Source organism: Phragmites australis, chromosome 13 (genome assembly GCF_958298935.1).
Source record: "Phragmites australis chromosome 13, lpPhrAust1.1, whole genome shotgun sequence".
Classification (NCBI taxonomy): domain Eukaryota; kingdom Viridiplantae; phylum Streptophyta; class Magnoliopsida; order Poales; family Poaceae; genus Phragmites; species Phragmites australis.
The window spans coordinates 19,565,110-19,581,971 of record NC_084933.1 but is presented as its reverse complement, the minus strand read 5'-3'; the positions used below and the strand labels follow the sequence as shown (position 1 = coordinate 19,581,971).

Here is a 16,862-nt window from a genome sequence, read left to right as displayed (position 1 = left end):
ATTTATATCTGGACAAGGTTCTACATTGAGAGAATAATATTGCATGTGTAGGTTACTGTCGCCCGTTCAACGGGCGAGAACTTATGAGTCATGACGCTCAGTGCATTAAATAACCGGAGAGAGTACGTTCTCACCCGTTCAATGGGCAAGACCTTCATCTCGCCCGGTGAATGAGCAATATGACAATTATTTTTTCGTCTGCTTAATATATTTGTTTTTTTCTAATATAATTTTTTATACGGCAATTTGAAAATATTGCATATTTATTCGGCAAAAAATGCTAGTTGTGCAAATAGTTGTCCAAATGGAATTACGGAGTGGTCCATTCTATCCTTAATTTTGGTTCGATGTTATTTTGTCAGCATTTCTTTATTTATTTAATGTAAAAGTGTGTGAGTTAATTTTTTTAGTGAAGTAACCATGAGAGGGTGTAAAATAAATTTTTTCAAACAATAGTAGTTGTGAAGCATAATTATAGTAAAACTTGGATGGAGGTTACATACATTTAAATGTGGCTAAGTGGGTCGGGCCAAATGGGCCGGCACGAGGCACGACTATTTTGGCTGGTCCAGGCACGGCACGGCACGACGGCTTGGGCCCTGCCTGGGTCAAAGCTGCGGCACGACCGTTTAACTATTCGTATTTTTTAATATTTTATATAATTTATTTAGATCTAATACCATATAGGATATGTGGTGCAATGTTAGTGTGTTTGACTACCAAGTATAAAGTCGGTGTTTGATTCCGAGTGAAAGCAAGTTTTTGTGATTTTTTTTCAATTTTTCGTGGGCTGACGGGCCAAAAAAGTTCATTGGGCCTACTGTGCCGCGGGCCGGCACATCACGACCCGGTCTTAAATGGGCCGTGCCTAGGCTGGATTCGTGACACGTGGGCTGGCACGGCATGGCCCGTTTAGCTAACGGGCCTAAACAAGCCATGCCTAAACGGGTCATGCCTCAATGGGCCCGTGCCGTGCTGGGCTGGGCCGCCCATTTGGCCGCCTTTACATATGCTGATAAACATTGCATGAGATGTAGGGTTTTTCTTCGTAGCGCGAAAGGACCCTAACCATATAGAGATGGCGACAACAAATATTAGTATTTACGGTATACCTAAAGACTAACCTAATAGTGTGTCGTTGCTAAACCTAAAATACCTTAAGAAATAAAAATAAGCTAGGTTATAATAAATTCTCTCTATTGAGCGCACTTAGGATATTTTCCCTTTCTCAAGGCATCGGGGCCCTGTGACTTAGCGGACGGGCCCTCTCCCGCTTCCTTTATCTCTCTGCTTCGCATGCCTCAGCCGCGGTGTGCTCCTTCGTTACCTTCCTCATGCGCTCCTCCTCCTGATGCTTTAGCCGTAGTTCCTCATGTTGTTGCTCGTACAAAGAATTTATTAAGAATTTTACAAGTTTTAGCAAGCAGTAACTATGCTGTATGGGTATACAACGGTCAGACCGCAGGTATACTGGCAGTCAGACTGCCAAGAGTCACGGTCAGACCGCTGGAAACGTGGTCAAACTGCCCCAGTGCAGAGGTTTTTGGCCCCTGGCGGTCTGACCGACTTTGGGGTGGCGGTTAGATTGCTGGAGTCGCCGGGGGCACTTTGGGAGCTCACCAGCGACGATTTCGGTGACATTTAGAGTGAGAAATTGGACCTAGAGCATCGCATTGACTTCCTCTACTGCGTAGGACAACATTATACGCCAAAATCGACCAAAACTCAGCTATTGCTTCTAATTCATCAAGAACTCATGAACTTCAAACCACTAGCTCAAAATTCAAAATCCAACCATCTAAAAACTAGATTCTTGCCATGGGAGTTTAGAGGACTCACTCAAAGGCCTTTACCGAGGTTATGGACCGCCGATTGAAGGAGGAAACAGAGGGAAAAGCTCGGAGGCGAAGAAAAATCCAGTGTTCTTCACATTTCAACCCTAAACACCAAAAGACACCAAATTCGGCTCAAATCCTGCGGGAAAACAAAAATAAATTGGGGGGATGGATAGCTCATGAGCTTGTGATCGCAATGGTACCACATACTCACCTCAAATTCCTCTCTTAAGCTCGGATTTTGGAAGAAAAGAGAGAGGGAGTGAGAGGGGAGGGGAGCACAAGTGGGGGATGTGAGAGAGAGTGAGGAAGAGAAAGAGTGAGTTGCCACTCTAGAGGGAGAGAGAGTGGGGTGGTTGGCCCACTCAGGTGGGGCCCACATGTTAGAGAAAGAGTCTGTTTTAACTGCGAATTTCATTCTTTTCTCTCCTGGATCTCTTCCTTTCATCCAAATGATCTCAAACGAATTGCATTAGTAATCCGAATTATAATTACGCAAATTTAAGAATAATGCTTAAAAGAATGATTATACTTAATTACGTGATTAAGAATTTAGGACGTGACAATATGTAAATTAGATGTTTGTTTTATGATGCATATTTGTAACTAGTCTTACGTATTTTAGATTGACGAATCCACACATCATGCTAGTGGCTTTTCAAATTCTCGAAACAGCCATTTATGCGTGATGTAACCGCATGCTGCCATCTTTTATGAGCGATGTGACCACACGCTACCAACTATTTAGCGTTCACTGACCGCACGCTCTAGCCCCCAGCCAAGCATGTGCACTCAGTCTATGCACCAGCCCCCATCTATTATAAATAACCACACCCTGATCCATAGATAGACCACTCATTCTTTAGCTCTCTCAACCGCAATGTCTTCCTTCACTCCACCAAGCCCGCCTAAAAAATATTAGGGGATTTTCATCCCCATGAGGTCAAGCCATCGATATGCTTATGTGACGACCCTTGTAAGCTTCACGAGTCTCATGACATATCCTAAACATATGGTCCGTGCTTCTTCATGTGTGACAACTACCAGTACGGTAAGCCTCGATATAAACCGTATGAGTACCCATCGGTATAGCGACATAGGTCCCTCATGTGGTATTTTTCATACGATTTCATGCACTGTCTTACTAATCTCCCCTCTTATTTCATTTGTACAGTCTCCTTCACATATATGTGACTTCATGGAATAGCTCGATATGGAGCAAAATGAGCATCAAAACCGGTGTGTCAACATGAGCATACGGTGAAGGAGAAAAGCGTACAAAGGGAGTACGAGCAATAACAAGAGGAACTACGGCTGAAGCGTTAGGAGGAGGAGCGTATGAGAAAGATAGCGTCTGAGCGTGCCGCGGTTGAAGCATGTGAAGCAGAGAGAATAAAGAAGCAAGAGCAGGCCCGTCGTGCTAGGGCGGCGTGCACCAAAGCCCTGAGAAAGGAAAATATCCTAGTTGCACTCAGTAGAGAGTATCTATTATAACCCGAAATATTTTTTTTCCTAAGGTATGTTAGGTTTAGCAGTAACACGCTATTAAGTTACTATTTAGGCATACCGTATATGCTAATGTTTATTATTGTCAGCTTTTTATGGTTAGGATCTATTCGCGCTACGACGTAAAACCCCATATCACATGTAATATTCATCAGTGTAACTTCTGTACCGAGTTTTAAGTTACTTATGCTTTACAACTACTATTATAGCGTCCCATGTAATTTTTATCAGGTATGCCCCATTGTCGAACAAGTGATTCTACAATTTATTTTATATCTTTCCATTCCGTATAAGAAATAAGTTCAATCATAAAATAAAAAAGTGATATAATATTTTGTCGATAGAATTTTTTTTGGCTATTCCGATGCAGGAGTTAGGGTTCACACTAAGCTCACGGGGCGACGTAGGAGATGGGATTTATGTTGAGCTCACAAGGTTTTTTCGTTCAACCGTTTGATGAAAACAAGTTATCAACAGTTTGGTGAAAATTAATTTTTTGTGTGCTGTTTGGCGGCAATTAATTTTTGTCCAACGGTTTAACGAAAATAGCCTCGACACTGTCGTCGGGGACACGTCACATATTTTCGCCATATGTTTTGGTGAAAATAGTGTTTTCGTCGTAGTTTTCGTCAAACCGTAGGACGAATAGGTATTATTTTTAAAATTTCTTTATTTTCGGTAATATTTATGTAATATCAGTAAAAATAATAATATTAAAAAAATTCTTAATTGCCCCGTTCGAACCAGCGACGAGATTCATGCCGCCTCCGCAAACCGCGACCCCTCTGCCATCCTCTCCCGCTTCCTCTCGTCGCCCTCGGCCCCGCCGCTCCCGCGGCTCCTCCGCCTCCACGCGCTCGCCGTCACCTCCGGCCTATCCTCTCGCCCCGACTTCGCTGCCAAGCTCGTCTCCGCCTACTCCACCGCGGGCCGCCCCGGCCTCGCGGCGCTCGCCTTCTCGGCCTCCCCCTGCCCCGACACCTTCCTCTGGAACTCCCTCCTCCGCGCCCACCACTGCGCCTCGGACATTGCGCACACCTCGCCGCTCGTCGCCTCCTCCGCCGCCGAGTTGGGCGCGCTCCCCGTCGGCGCCTCCGTGCATGCCTACTCCGTCAGGCTTGGCCTCCTGGTGGGTGACGGTTCCGTTGGAGTCGCGTCGTCGCTGGTGTACATGTATGGCAGGTGCGGCATCGTTGGCGACGCCGTGAAGCTGTTCGAGGAAATGCCCGAGAGGGACGTGGTCGCGTGGACCGCCGTGGTCTCCGGGTGCGTGCGGAACGGGGAGCGCGAGGAGGGGTTGCGCTATCTGTTGGAGATGATCAGGCTCGTGGGCGACGGCAGGGCGATGCCAAACTCACGGACGATGGAGAGTGGCTTGGAGACCTGCGGAGTGCTTGGTGAGCTGAATTCTGGTAGATGCTTGCACGGGTACGTGGTGAAGGTTGGGGTTGGTGATTCCCCGTTGGTGGTTTCGGCGCTTTTCTCCATGCACTCCAAGTGTGATAGCACCGCGGATGCATGCATTTTGTTCTCGGAGTTGCCAGAGAAAGACGTAGTTTCCTGGACCAGCTTGATTGCAGCTTACTGTCGGAGAGGGCTTATTGGGGACGCCATTGAGTTGTTCCAGGAGAGGGCTTATTGGGGACGCCATTGAGTTGTTCCAGGAGATGGAGGAGTCATGTCTGCAGGCAGATGAGGTTCTTGTTAGCTGTTTACTAGCTGAGTTGGGGATCAGTTCGAATGTGAATGGAGAGAAGGCATTTCATGCAATTATAACGAGGAGAAACTTTGGAGATAATGTTTTGATTGGAAATGCTTTGATCTCAATGTATGGCAGATTTGAACTAGTGGATGTTGCAGGCAGAGTTTTGAGGACGTTGCATCGACAAGATGCGGAATCATGGAATTTGATGATTGCAGGATACTGCAAAGCTGGATGTGGTGTCAAATGCTTGGAGCTGTATAGAGATGCAGTTTGGAGCTAAGGATGAATTCCTGGGAGATGCCAACACCTTGGTTTCCGCAATCTCTTCTTGTTCACGGTTAGGTGACCTACGATTTGGCCGATCAGCACACTGTTATGCAATCAAGCACTTGCTTGATACTAATTCATCAGTTGAAAACGTGTTAATTGGCATGTATGGAAGATGCGGAAAATTTGACCTTGCATGTAAGATATGTCGCTTGGCCAAACTGAAGAGAGATGTTATAACTTGGAATGTGCTGATGGCCAGTTATGCTCATCTGGGACATTCAAATGACACCTTGTCATTGTATTATCAAATGCTCACTGAAACTGTGAAACCCAACTCAGCAACCTTGGTCACTGTCATTTCAGCTTGTGCAAATTCAGCTGCCTTGGAACATGGAGAACAGATACATTCTTATTTGAAAGAAATGGAGTGGGAATCTGATGTATCAATTAGTACAGGTCTAGTTGACATGTATGCTAAATGTGGGCAACTTGGAATGGCGAGAGGGGTTTTTGATTCGATGCTTCAGCGTGATGTAGTTACTTGGAATGTGATGATATCAGGCTATGGGATGCATGGAGAAGTAAAACAAGCATTAGAATTATTTAGTGAGATGGAGGGAGGTAGTGTTAAGCCCAATGGTGTCACCTTTCTTTCTATTCTGTCTGCTTGCTGCCATGCAGGGCTTGTTGACGAGGGCAGGAAGCTGTTCACTGGAATGGGGCAATACTCCCTTGAGCCTAACCTGAAGCATTACACTTGTATGGTGAATCTCTTAGGGAAATCTGGACATCTCCAAGAAGCAGAAGATATGGTTATGGCTATGCCGATAGAACCTGATGGTGGGGTATGGGGTACTTTGCTTAGTGCCTGCAAAGTGCATGACAACTTTGAGATGGGGTTAAGGATTGCATAGAAGGCATTTGCTTCTGACCCAGGAAATGATGGGTACTACATTTTAATGTCTAATTCATATGGGAGTGTTGAAAAATGGGATGATATAGAGAACCTAAGAGGTATTATGAAGAATCATGGAGTTGAAAAAAGTGTAGGTTGGAGTGCAGTTGATACTTGTGGGTGAGTTTAATTGCAATTACAGTCTTACCTCACTCTCAGTTACTGTAGCCCAGACTATATGGTAATATAACCGACTGCAGCTAAGCTGTGTCTAATGAGAATTTGGTCGAAAGAATGATCAATATTCTGCTTCTGGCTGTATCTCGACAAATGAAACTTGTCCTAGTTCTACACTTAAAAGGCACTGCAAAAATACACCATTAGGTGTTGTTACGATATTCCTTTTCTCTATTTCAGAATACAGATATAGCAAAACAGATAGTAGAGTCTCACATATGGCTTTGTTCAGTAGTTCAGTTAAAGATGCATCCATGATTTCCAATATGTTTACACCATATCATCGATCGAAGTTGGCTGTATCATGACACTCAGAAGATCAATTGTAGTAGACTGAATCATCATAATGGTAAATGACGCCGTTTAGTTTCTGTAAGAACTAACATTACGTTACCGCAACCGTTAGTTGCAACAAGAAGACACATATTTGAATGTGTGCACCGCTGCCCGTGATAAGGTAACTCTTTCTGCCACTTGTTCTGGCATATGTACTGTGAAAATAAGTACTTCAAGCTAGACATTGTGTTCTATGACTGCCCTTTTATTCACCATACCTTCCTTTTTCTGTTTTTATTTAAAAAAATTGTTGTGAATGTTTTCTTCTATGGGCAGGTTAGACAAGGCCCTGTTGCGGTGGAAGACTTACCCCGTTCAGCAAATGTTGATGTGAAGTAGAGCTCAGGAAGATACTATCACAACCTCATCTGCTTGCTTAGTGATTCGTTTTTTCATCAAACATGTGTGATTGTGGAGATCCCTAATAGTGTTTCTGAGGAGCAACTTCACATCATACCTGATCTGTCTCCTGTAGTTGCAGACTTTGGTTCTTTATCACTTCATTCAGCTACATGAACTTATCGGCGACGCTGAACTGTTTGTTATTCGTCTTGTTGACATGTTCTAACTTTCTTGATCCGTCACTGTGCAGAAACAACCTGCATCAAAGGACATTCCAGATACCAGAATTACGACGTAGGGTCGGATTATGGTACCCGATTCTCACATGCTTCTGGTGCCACATTGATGCAAAGCTGGTAGTGGTACTTGGGAGCACTGAGGCAAACAATGGCAGCAGCATATGTAGTTACATTACATTAATATATGCAACATCTCTTCGTTTGAATATCTGTAGTCTGCACCATCTCATTTGCGTTGCGTTGGCAAAGGAATTGTGGCGAACACAGGTTAGCTACTTAGGGGTCTCATCTCCTTCTTCCTCCAGCCCCCCTCGTCTTCTCTCTCCTCCCTCTCCCTTCTCCCTCCTCCCTCTTCTAAGCATCAACGGATAGGGGGCTTGAGCCCACCTGGTCCGCCCTAGGGGGAGGGAAACGGAGTTGTGATCATGATCCAAGAGGTTCGCTTACAATTTGTTTATAGAGGATCATGGTGTGTTCCTATGTAATGTTGCACATAATATATTTAGGATTAGGAGCACTCTTCCATCAATGATAGTATTTGGCATCTCCTTGGTTAAAAATCTGGTAAGTCTCTCTCTATCTCCCTTGTGTAACTTGGCATAAATGGTGGTTCGATAATACTTGCAAGCCGGTGCAACTCATGGAGCTGAAAATTACTGACAAATCTGTCGGTTTCTAATCTCTTTGCTATCTGTTAATGATGCATAGAACCAAATAAAGCCTGACATCTTGTAATGTCAGATACGCTGAACATGACAGATATATCTTAACTCTAAGAAAATAGACTCCTTTCCATGAACCAAATATCTGCCTTTTCTTTCCCTGTAAAGTTCTTGCTGAAATCTAGTTCAAATGAGTTTTCCCATCAAACAAAAAAGAACCTTCCAGTAGCTTTTCGTATCTTTTCCCTTTCGGAGCTCCTCAGAATATCCCGGCGCCCCAAAGCCGTCCATCCTACAACCGATGGACGCAAACCCTCGCAACGTCGCAATCGACCCGCATGTTCCTGCGCCTAAAAAAACGACGGACGTTAAGACCAGGGGAGCGAGCGTTTCGAAGAAAAAGAAAATCTGGACGAAAAGGTCCCCGAAGAAACACGGCACTCAACCCTCAACCGCGCTCGATCGGACGGCCCCGATTCCCTCCCCATCCATGGCCCCAACGCGTAACCATCCCCTGTTTTAAAAAAAAAAGCGTAACTGTCCCCACGACGGCCCGCGGGGGTAGTATCGTCATTTCCGGCCTCCGGCCCTTCCACCCCCGCCTGTCCTGGATCAATATACGCAAGCGTGGAGCGCCGAAGGGCCAAAAGATTTCGCTTCCCTTTCTTTCCATTAATCCGCCCCCCGTGCGCTGTGTTATCTATCCATCCGCCGCTTCCTCGCCTCCGCTCGCCGCATCGCTTTTTAGGGTTTTCTCCTCCTCTCCGCGCACGCACGTCGACGAGGCCGGCAGCCTGCGCGGTCCACCCCTCCCGCCGAGATGGGATACAGCGAGTCCGCATCGCCCGCATCGGCGGCCACCGCGCGCGACGCGAAGAAGAGGAGGGTAAGGGATGCCTGCATGGATTGGGGGGGGGGGGGTGTTGGGGTGATCTGTTCGATCTGGTTTGGGGCTTGGGGGGTTTCCGGTGTCGGGTTGGATGGCTCCGCGTGCTGATCTGATCTGATCTGGTTTTTTTTGTTGCGCCTCGCAGGGGAACAGGACGGCGGCGAAGCTGAAGCAGAGCAAGCTCGAGACGCGCCGCGGGCAGTGGCTGTCGCATGCGCAAGGTCTGATCTGGTGCCTCGTTTGTGCGATGTTTTAATCCGCTGTTTGTGATTTGGGTGATTTCTAATCTGGGTGTGGGAATTTGGCAGTGTGCATGGGAGAGTTAGGATCTCCATGCGGTGGATCCCGTTATGATCTTTTCTGGGTGAGGTAGAGGGGGAGAAACATAGTTCTGGAAATTTTTGTTAGGAGATGGTTCAGAATGTGATGTCTCTCTGTTTGTTGGGGGGTGATATAGTTGGAAAATTGCTATTTTTATTGAGGATTTCCTCAAAATCTGATCCTTCTGCGTTTTTGATTGGTCTAGGCAAGGACGTGAAGGAGGCTAAGGTTGCGTCTTCGCCAACAGGAGCAGGATCAAATGCTGGGTCACCAATCCTCGCTTCCCCGCACCCTCCACTCCCTCGTCGGCGTGCAGATACGAGGTCAAGGGGAAGTGATGCGGAGGACAGGGAGGAAACAGGTGCTGCTGGGCTAGAGGTAGGCGGCACTGACCTCGACTCCCCCATGCATAGCCCTGGCTCAAACAATTCCCAAGGTGTTGGGTGCCCTTTGAGGAAGGGGTGCTCCGGCGATGCTGGTGGTCCTAGCCTCAGCAGTGGAAGCAGTGTATGGTCCAGCTCGAGAAGTGTGAGTGATGCCGAGGAGGATGATACGGGCTGCCCTGAGGATGAGAGCGAAGTCTTGGATGATTGGGAAGCGGTTGCTGACGCACTTTCTGTTGATGACAGTCATTGCCACCAGAGTTCAGGTCCCATGATGCCCCCAGCAGCTCCTACAAATGCAACACCTGTCAATGAAGCAAGACCTGAACCAACTCAGAGCAAAACAAGAGCTTGGGCACCTGATGATATATTTCGTCCACAAAGCTTACCCAGTATCTCCAAGCAGGCCAGCTTCCCTGCGAGCATCGGAAACTGCTGGGTGGGGATGGGGATGGGGATGGGTGCTGCGCAGCAGAGTATCCTCTCCTTGCCATTGTCGTGTCCGATATGCTACGAGGATCTTGACCCAACGGATTCGAGCTTCCTCCCCTGCCCTTGTGGGTTTCACCTGTGTCTCTTCTGTCACAAGAGGATCCTTGAGGCGGATGGGCGCTGCCCAGGTTGCAGGAAGCAATACAACACAGTTTCTGCAGCTGAAGGTGGCGGCGGTGGCGGTGCAAAAGCAACAACAGTTGGGATTGGACGAGAGATGGCAAATGTAGCACCAGTGCGGCTATCCCGTTCTTGTAGCATGGGCCCAAGATACTAGATTGTGCCAGGGTTATACTAGCTCTGTGTTGTAGCTCCACTCTTTGCATGTTACTGTCAGATATGCTAGTTTTTTCGCGTATCGTCTGCATTTGGTATAAAGAAATGTGAATATTCGAATAGGTGATGAATCCATAGACTTATCCAGAAACTCAACTTTTTTGAGACTGTTCCCATTGCATGTGATGCATATGTTGCTTGAGAGGAGTGTTTGTTGTTTACTGTTTGTGAGATAATGGAGTATATATGCTATATACAGTGACTGTTATTTCCTTGTCTACAAGTATATGAGCAGTAACTGATGTTTGCTTAATATTTAAACATAAAGTTTAGCTGTTGGTAATCTCATTCGGGCATGTATCTATTCCTTTACAGTGTACACTCAGCTGAGCATGCTGATGATTTGATCTGCATGTGTAGGTTCCAGCATTTTGTTAAAAATGTGTTTATAACTTTATTTGCTGGGCTTCTGTCTGCTTTCATTATGTACATCTAATCTTTTCTGTATAGTTTTCATGATGGTTTTGATCATAGTTAACTTTTCAGATTCTGGTTCACTAATACTTTGCCAGTTTCAACATTCTCATATCTCTGCTTGGCAAGAATGGGACATGATCACATGAATCTCCATCATATTGTAAGTGGGTATGTTGTCTTGTTTTGCTCTGTTCGCCTGATTTTTTTGTAAAAAACTTATATTTTGTGCTTATCCCTGCTTGATAATCTTGACATGTAAGTGGGTATATCTAACTATAAAGTTGATACCTGGTCCAAGAAATGCCTCTTCCTGACTTAGTTTCTTTAAAGACTCACTGTGTAACAGTATCAACTAGTGAAACATGATTAAGCAAAGGAGCTTGTTACTTGTTAGACCTCATGAGCTTACATGATGCATTCAGTATCTCTAAGCTACCTACAAGTGAGCTTGGCCTGGTGTGAGGAGCTTTTTGGATTCTACATTGGACTTCATAATTCATGTCATGTTATGTATGCATTCTATTCATGCTTCGACCTGTTTACCACTTCTTTTGTAATCAGTGACTGTCAAGAGCCTAGCGTCACTGTATGTTGAGCTGTTGGGACGAACGTACCCTGTAAAAGTTAGTGCTCCTGCCTTGGCATATGGCTGCATTTTAATATGTTTCAGACACGCTGGGTTATGTTTCTTTTGTCCTGGGTTATGTTCTCAGTGGTCAATTAAGTTCTTCCATTTAAGCTTGTCCTGCTTGCTACTTTCCGTGAGGACAATCCAACAATGAAGTAATGAACTGGCTCTTTCATTCGTTGAAAGTCCTGAACAATTTTGATCTGGTGTTTTCCTTAAAGGTTGTCTGAACTGGAACAGGTATTCATGTTTGATGGAATGGCTCCTTTATCTGACATGGCCTTTGCAGATTTGATTAAATCGACAAACCAGCATTTCGTTCTGGTTTGTTGAATGTTTTTTGGTAAACACTAGCTGAGACTTCATAGGCCACACTCAGTTTTGTTTGAGCTTGTGTTCAGCATGACCAGTCAGTTCATTCAATGTGTCTTATGGTTAGCAGAACATGAATAATTAAATGTTTGCTTCGGAGATTGACAGTGTTGCATGAGCAATTGCTTCAGAGTTTATTATGCGCAAAGTTGGGTTGTATAGCGCAAGTGAAATATTGTTATTACCCACCTTTTTCTTGCAAACCTTGTTCTCAAACATTCATGCGCCTTTGGGATGACGTTTGATGCGTGCTCCTGTATGAGCTTCTGAAAGCAGTTTTTGGCTGCGCGTCTCTGATTTTTTTTCCGCAGTTGCAGTCCATCACCAGGTGTTAGGAAAGCTCTCACGATCTACTCTATTATCTAACGGAATGGGATCTGGCTTATTTGTTTGGTGTCGCCGTATTTTTACCCCCTCGTATACCGCTTATTTATCATTCTGGGAAATAATTCTCTTGGTTTTTTTAGTACGACGAGAGAACTACCTACACTCTGTTGCATAAAGAAACAAGTAATCAGCCGCATTTTCGAACTCAAGCCGGTATGGTTCACGTAACAAAATTTGGAATCATTATATATCATTAGCCCGTTACTGATCATAAGTTAACCACAGCGCTTCTGTAATGTCTTGACGGGGCTTGTGAACCAAGGCCTTGCCTGGAAGCATAATGACAATGTGCACATGACGTACCATAAGTTCTGAAAGGTCTCCATAAAAGCCTAAGCTTCTACGCTCTATTTGTTTTTGCTGCAGATTATCACTATCTAGATTCTATTGAGAAGCTTCTATCTAAATTCTATTGAGAAGTTTTTTCTACCAGATTGTGGATTATAGTATTTTTATAGTATAATTTGACTTGTAGATTATAAGAATCAATTTTTAAATGTGGCAGCTTGTTTTTGCTTCTGTTTTTAGGGTTAGAATCCATCGTCAGAATAAAAAAAATACAGTGCCTTTGAAGAGGCAGGTCACGAGTCTGCCTCCAGAATGGACTTCAAACTGATACATAGGTTACAAATAGGAACAGCAAGGAAGGTGTTCGTGCAGCGACTTCGTGTGTTGCAGAACGCGGAGAAGAGCAGATGCGAGTGTCATTACGGATAAGCGGATAAGTCCCAATGGTCCATGGTGCTCACCTTCTCTGTGATGATCCTCCTCTGGATGGCGGGCTCAGTGAGCGTGCGTGTCTAATAACGTATTAGAGTAGGAATGTAAAGAACAAAACGAACAAATGGATTCGAACTACTTTCTCATTGATTGACGTTTGATATATATGCATAATGAACGGACGGGACCATGTATGTTCGAAGTCATCCCTTCTTAATAGGTATCTTCTGCTCAACGGGTGTGTGCAACCACTTGATTTCTAACAGTGACGAAGTGAAACCGCGATAAGAAAATTACTTATCAAGAGAGTAGCCTGTCAACTTCCTCTTCAGCCACAAGGTGCGAAGCCTGGGTTCGTAGGAAAGGAAAATCTTCCAGTTTTCTGCATCCTTGAAAACATCAGAGGCTAGTACCTTGACCTATCAGACACATCGGCCATGGCGTGCAGAGCTTTGATACAGCTCGAAATCGAGAACTGGTCGGCACCCCTTGTTGTTTGTTCTTTCATGCGATGTTCTTTCAGGCGAGCCTGTTTCATTCTGACTTCCAGAGAAGCCTCCATGGTCTGCTGGATGTCTGGGACCTTACGCTTTTTGCGCTTGTCTTTCTGTGGCTCTATGCAAGAACTTGACTGCGCCGGTTCATCAGCTCTTCGTGGCCTTGGGTCTGCACCACGCTGTGGTCGCTCCAGTACCTCTTCAGTGTGATTCTGCAGAACATCGAGATCATCCATATCTTGAACTCCTAATGCAGTTCGTTGAAGCTGATATTGTTCTCTCCCTCGTCAAAAAAAGCTTGCGTTAACATTTCCACAAGGCCTTCCAGATATGCCTGGAGGTGTGCTGATGTTGTTGCCCCTCGTTAACATTCCCAACAACATTCTGTCCTCCTTCAGGAATAGGACCTATCATGGTAGCATATTTGTTTCAGAAAAGGAAAAGGTAACGGCACATAGCAGCAATGCTTCTCCTGAGCCTTTTTCGGATGGTGGTGGTTGTGTGCGTGTGCATTTTGTCAACGAACAAGTATAGGATAGCTAGATTAGCTCTGCTCCTTTCATTTTGTAACCGGCCAGCCACCTCTCCACATCCCCTTCTTTGTAGGATCTGCATGTACTCATACGTGGCTGGCCAGAGCTCTCGCTCCTGTATTTGTAACCCCATCGAGTGCAATCAAGCTGCGGTCATTCTTCCCAAATTACTTTCTTACATGGTATCAGTCGACCATTGATCCCTTTTCTCACCTTCCGCTGCTCACCGGACATGGCGAGTCCCACTGGCTCTATCTCCTCTGCTGGAACTAATCCATTCGCTGCGGGCGCCGAACCTGCTCCTCCTCCAGCCTCCACACTTGTCCTCCTCAACATCCACAGCCATGTCCCTATCACCCTTGCCACCGACGACGGCAATTTCCGTCAGTGGCGCTCCTTCTTCGACCTCACATTCAAAAAGTTCGGGCTGATGAATCACATCGACGGCACGGTGGACGCCGCCGCCATGTCTGATGATCCTGAGTGGCTGCAGATTGATGCCTGCATCGTGTCGTGGCTCTATTCCACGGTGTCCAAGGACATCTGGAGTGATGTCTTCAAACCGCGCAACACTGCCTATGCCGCGTGGTCCGCCATCACCGGCCAATTCTTGGACAACAGCCTTCAGCGCGCAGTCTATGCCCAGCAAGAGTTCCATAGCCTCTTTCAGGGCGACATGTCCATCGGCGAGTACTGCGGCCGCCTCAAGCGTCTCGCCGACACGCTCTACGACTGCGGCGCCGCCGTCTCCGACCCGGCTCTCGTTATCAACACGCTGCGCGGGCTGAACAACAAGTTCAGTCAAGCGATTGCCGTGCTCTCCACCATGAAGCCGCCGCCGACGTTCCTATACACCAAGTCCTACTTACTGCAGGAGGAGAACCGCATCAAGCACTCCCTCCAGATGGAAGTGTGGGTGGGGTGGGGGAAGATGCTTACCATCGAATAGCAGTTCCAGTGAGTCAAGCAATGGAAAGCTCGCTCTTTGGTACTTCCGTGACTTGGGCATATCCTACAAATTTAAATAAATATTAGATTTTACTCAGCTGTGTAAACAATAACTGGTTCAAGAGTTAGACTCTAACTTCGATTATCTCATCACAGATTTCATCCGTCGTTGTAATCATGGATGCACTCTGGTCCCATGAAACACCATCACGCTGGAGGACCGATTTTATTATTTTGTAGTCTTTCTTCAATTGAGTTTCATGTTCCTGGATTTGCATTTTACTATACTTTGCATCTGGGTACCTTTCATTGAAATACCTTACAATTTTCCTCCACCCTTCAGTTCTCCATCCATTTTGAGTACGATAATGTGAAATATTGTTCTCGTTAAGTATATCAACAAGGCCCTTTTCGATACTTCATCACCCATCTTGCTCTATTAGCCATTTAAACCTGAAACAGGTTAGAAAGCATGAATTGTATTGTTCTGATGAGGGAACCTAAAACTAAAATAGATAAAGTGCTAAAGACAGAAAAAGACCTAAAATCCATTCAGTATTGTAGCTCATGTTTTGAGCTTCACACCTACTCTAACATAAGCAAAATTGGCCCATCATACTTGTTCTACACATTCATTATACAATAGTAGGTTACATGGCATTCTCGTTGGAATAAGTAATTCAATTCTATTGGTACCAGGACAGCTAACATCTACATCTGAACCTAACAGTAAGAAAGAAAACCATATATTCTATTACATATATTAAAGGGCTAAGAATTGGAACAATTCTAAGGGTTAAGTTATTGTATCTACTGTTTATGTGGGTCCGGTGTATGTGTGTGTATACATACGGATACGTATAGTACGTATATATATACGCATACATATATGAATCTATACATATACATCCACATAGTTTTTTTCGAAATTCCAGAAAAATAGTGAAAGGAATAATAGTTATATTGATAAATCAGCCCGGGAGCTTTGATACCAAATGCCACGTTCCCGCCGTTCGAGATCGTCGACGGGCAGCGTGAGACCGGTAGCGCAATGACGAGAAGGAATCGGACGAAAGATCACAAGAGAAACCATGGGGAAAGAAGAGGATTTCTAGGTTCAAACAAAAGTAGTCATATTCCTTGATTATTCTATTACAACCCATGACTTATATACCAATGTAGCTCACACACATAAGTTAGATCTATAGACATAGCTGACCACAGCCTACAGACTCGTAACATATAACAGATCATAACTCCTCGCCTCTGAGACTTAACAGAATTTATACTAGGCACTAAACATACCAGCGCGATGACAGCCGCCGGCCGTGACAGTCACTGAGTGGGACAGCTGATAGTATTTGCGTGCGACTTGGTAAACGGCGGTACCTCCTGTACATGTTTCCGCCGATCGCCATCGTAAAACGTTTGGCACGCAGTGTTCAATGGAACCACGTGCCTTCATGCGTCTCGGTCCTATTATAAAACTCGCCATTTTTATTTGCAGCGTTCCGGGTGGATGGGGCACGTCATTTCCGGGCAGGTAGAAGTTTGTCGCATGCTTAAACGATGTTCAAATGCTTGCTTTATACCTAGAGGTGGGACTTGGGCCGGGTCGGGCCGGCCCGACCCGACCCATTCGGGCTTCGGGCTTTTTGGGCCGTGCTTGGATGGCCCGATAAACTATTCGGGTCGGGTCGGGCTGGCCCAATCCTCCTTCAGCTAGGCCCAAACCCGGCCCGAATGCACGATGGGCCTTATCGGGCCGGGCTGGTACGGGCCCAGTACCACCACATTCCACCGCATGTGAGGTCGCGAACCCATTTTTTACCGGGCCAGACCGCCCATTGGGCCCCATATCAAGGCCCGGCCCGACCCATAAATCGGGCCGGGCTGACCCGGCCCATCAGTG

The 16,862-nt window shown here is 45.7% G+C and overlaps 1 protein-coding gene and 2 pseudogenes across 1 annotated transcript; 2 read left to right on the top strand and 1 right to left on the bottom strand.

Moving 5' to 3' along the window:
- Window positions 1-3,705: 3,705 nt before the first annotated feature.
- Window positions 3,706-6,664, top strand: LOC133889502 (pentatricopeptide repeat-containing protein At4g39952, mitochondrial-like; annotated as a pseudogene).
- A 1,994-nt stretch (window positions 6,665-8,658) lies between these two features.
- On the top strand, window positions 8,659-10,656 carry LOC133888858 (uncharacterized). The gene is made up of 3 exons (XM_062329232.1): window positions 8,659-8,913; window positions 9,062-9,137; window positions 9,443-10,656. The coding sequence occupies exons 1-3, from the start codon at window positions 8,848-8,850 to the stop codon at window positions 10,387-10,389; spliced, it is 1,089 nt and encodes a 362-aa protein (XP_062185216.1). The 5' UTR covers window positions 8,659-8,847; the 3' UTR covers window positions 10,390-10,656.
- A 2,609-nt stretch (window positions 10,657-13,265) lies between these two features.
- On the bottom strand, window positions 13,266-15,397 carry LOC133889501 (uncharacterized; annotated as a pseudogene).
- Window positions 15,398-16,862: the final 1,465 nt, after the last annotated feature.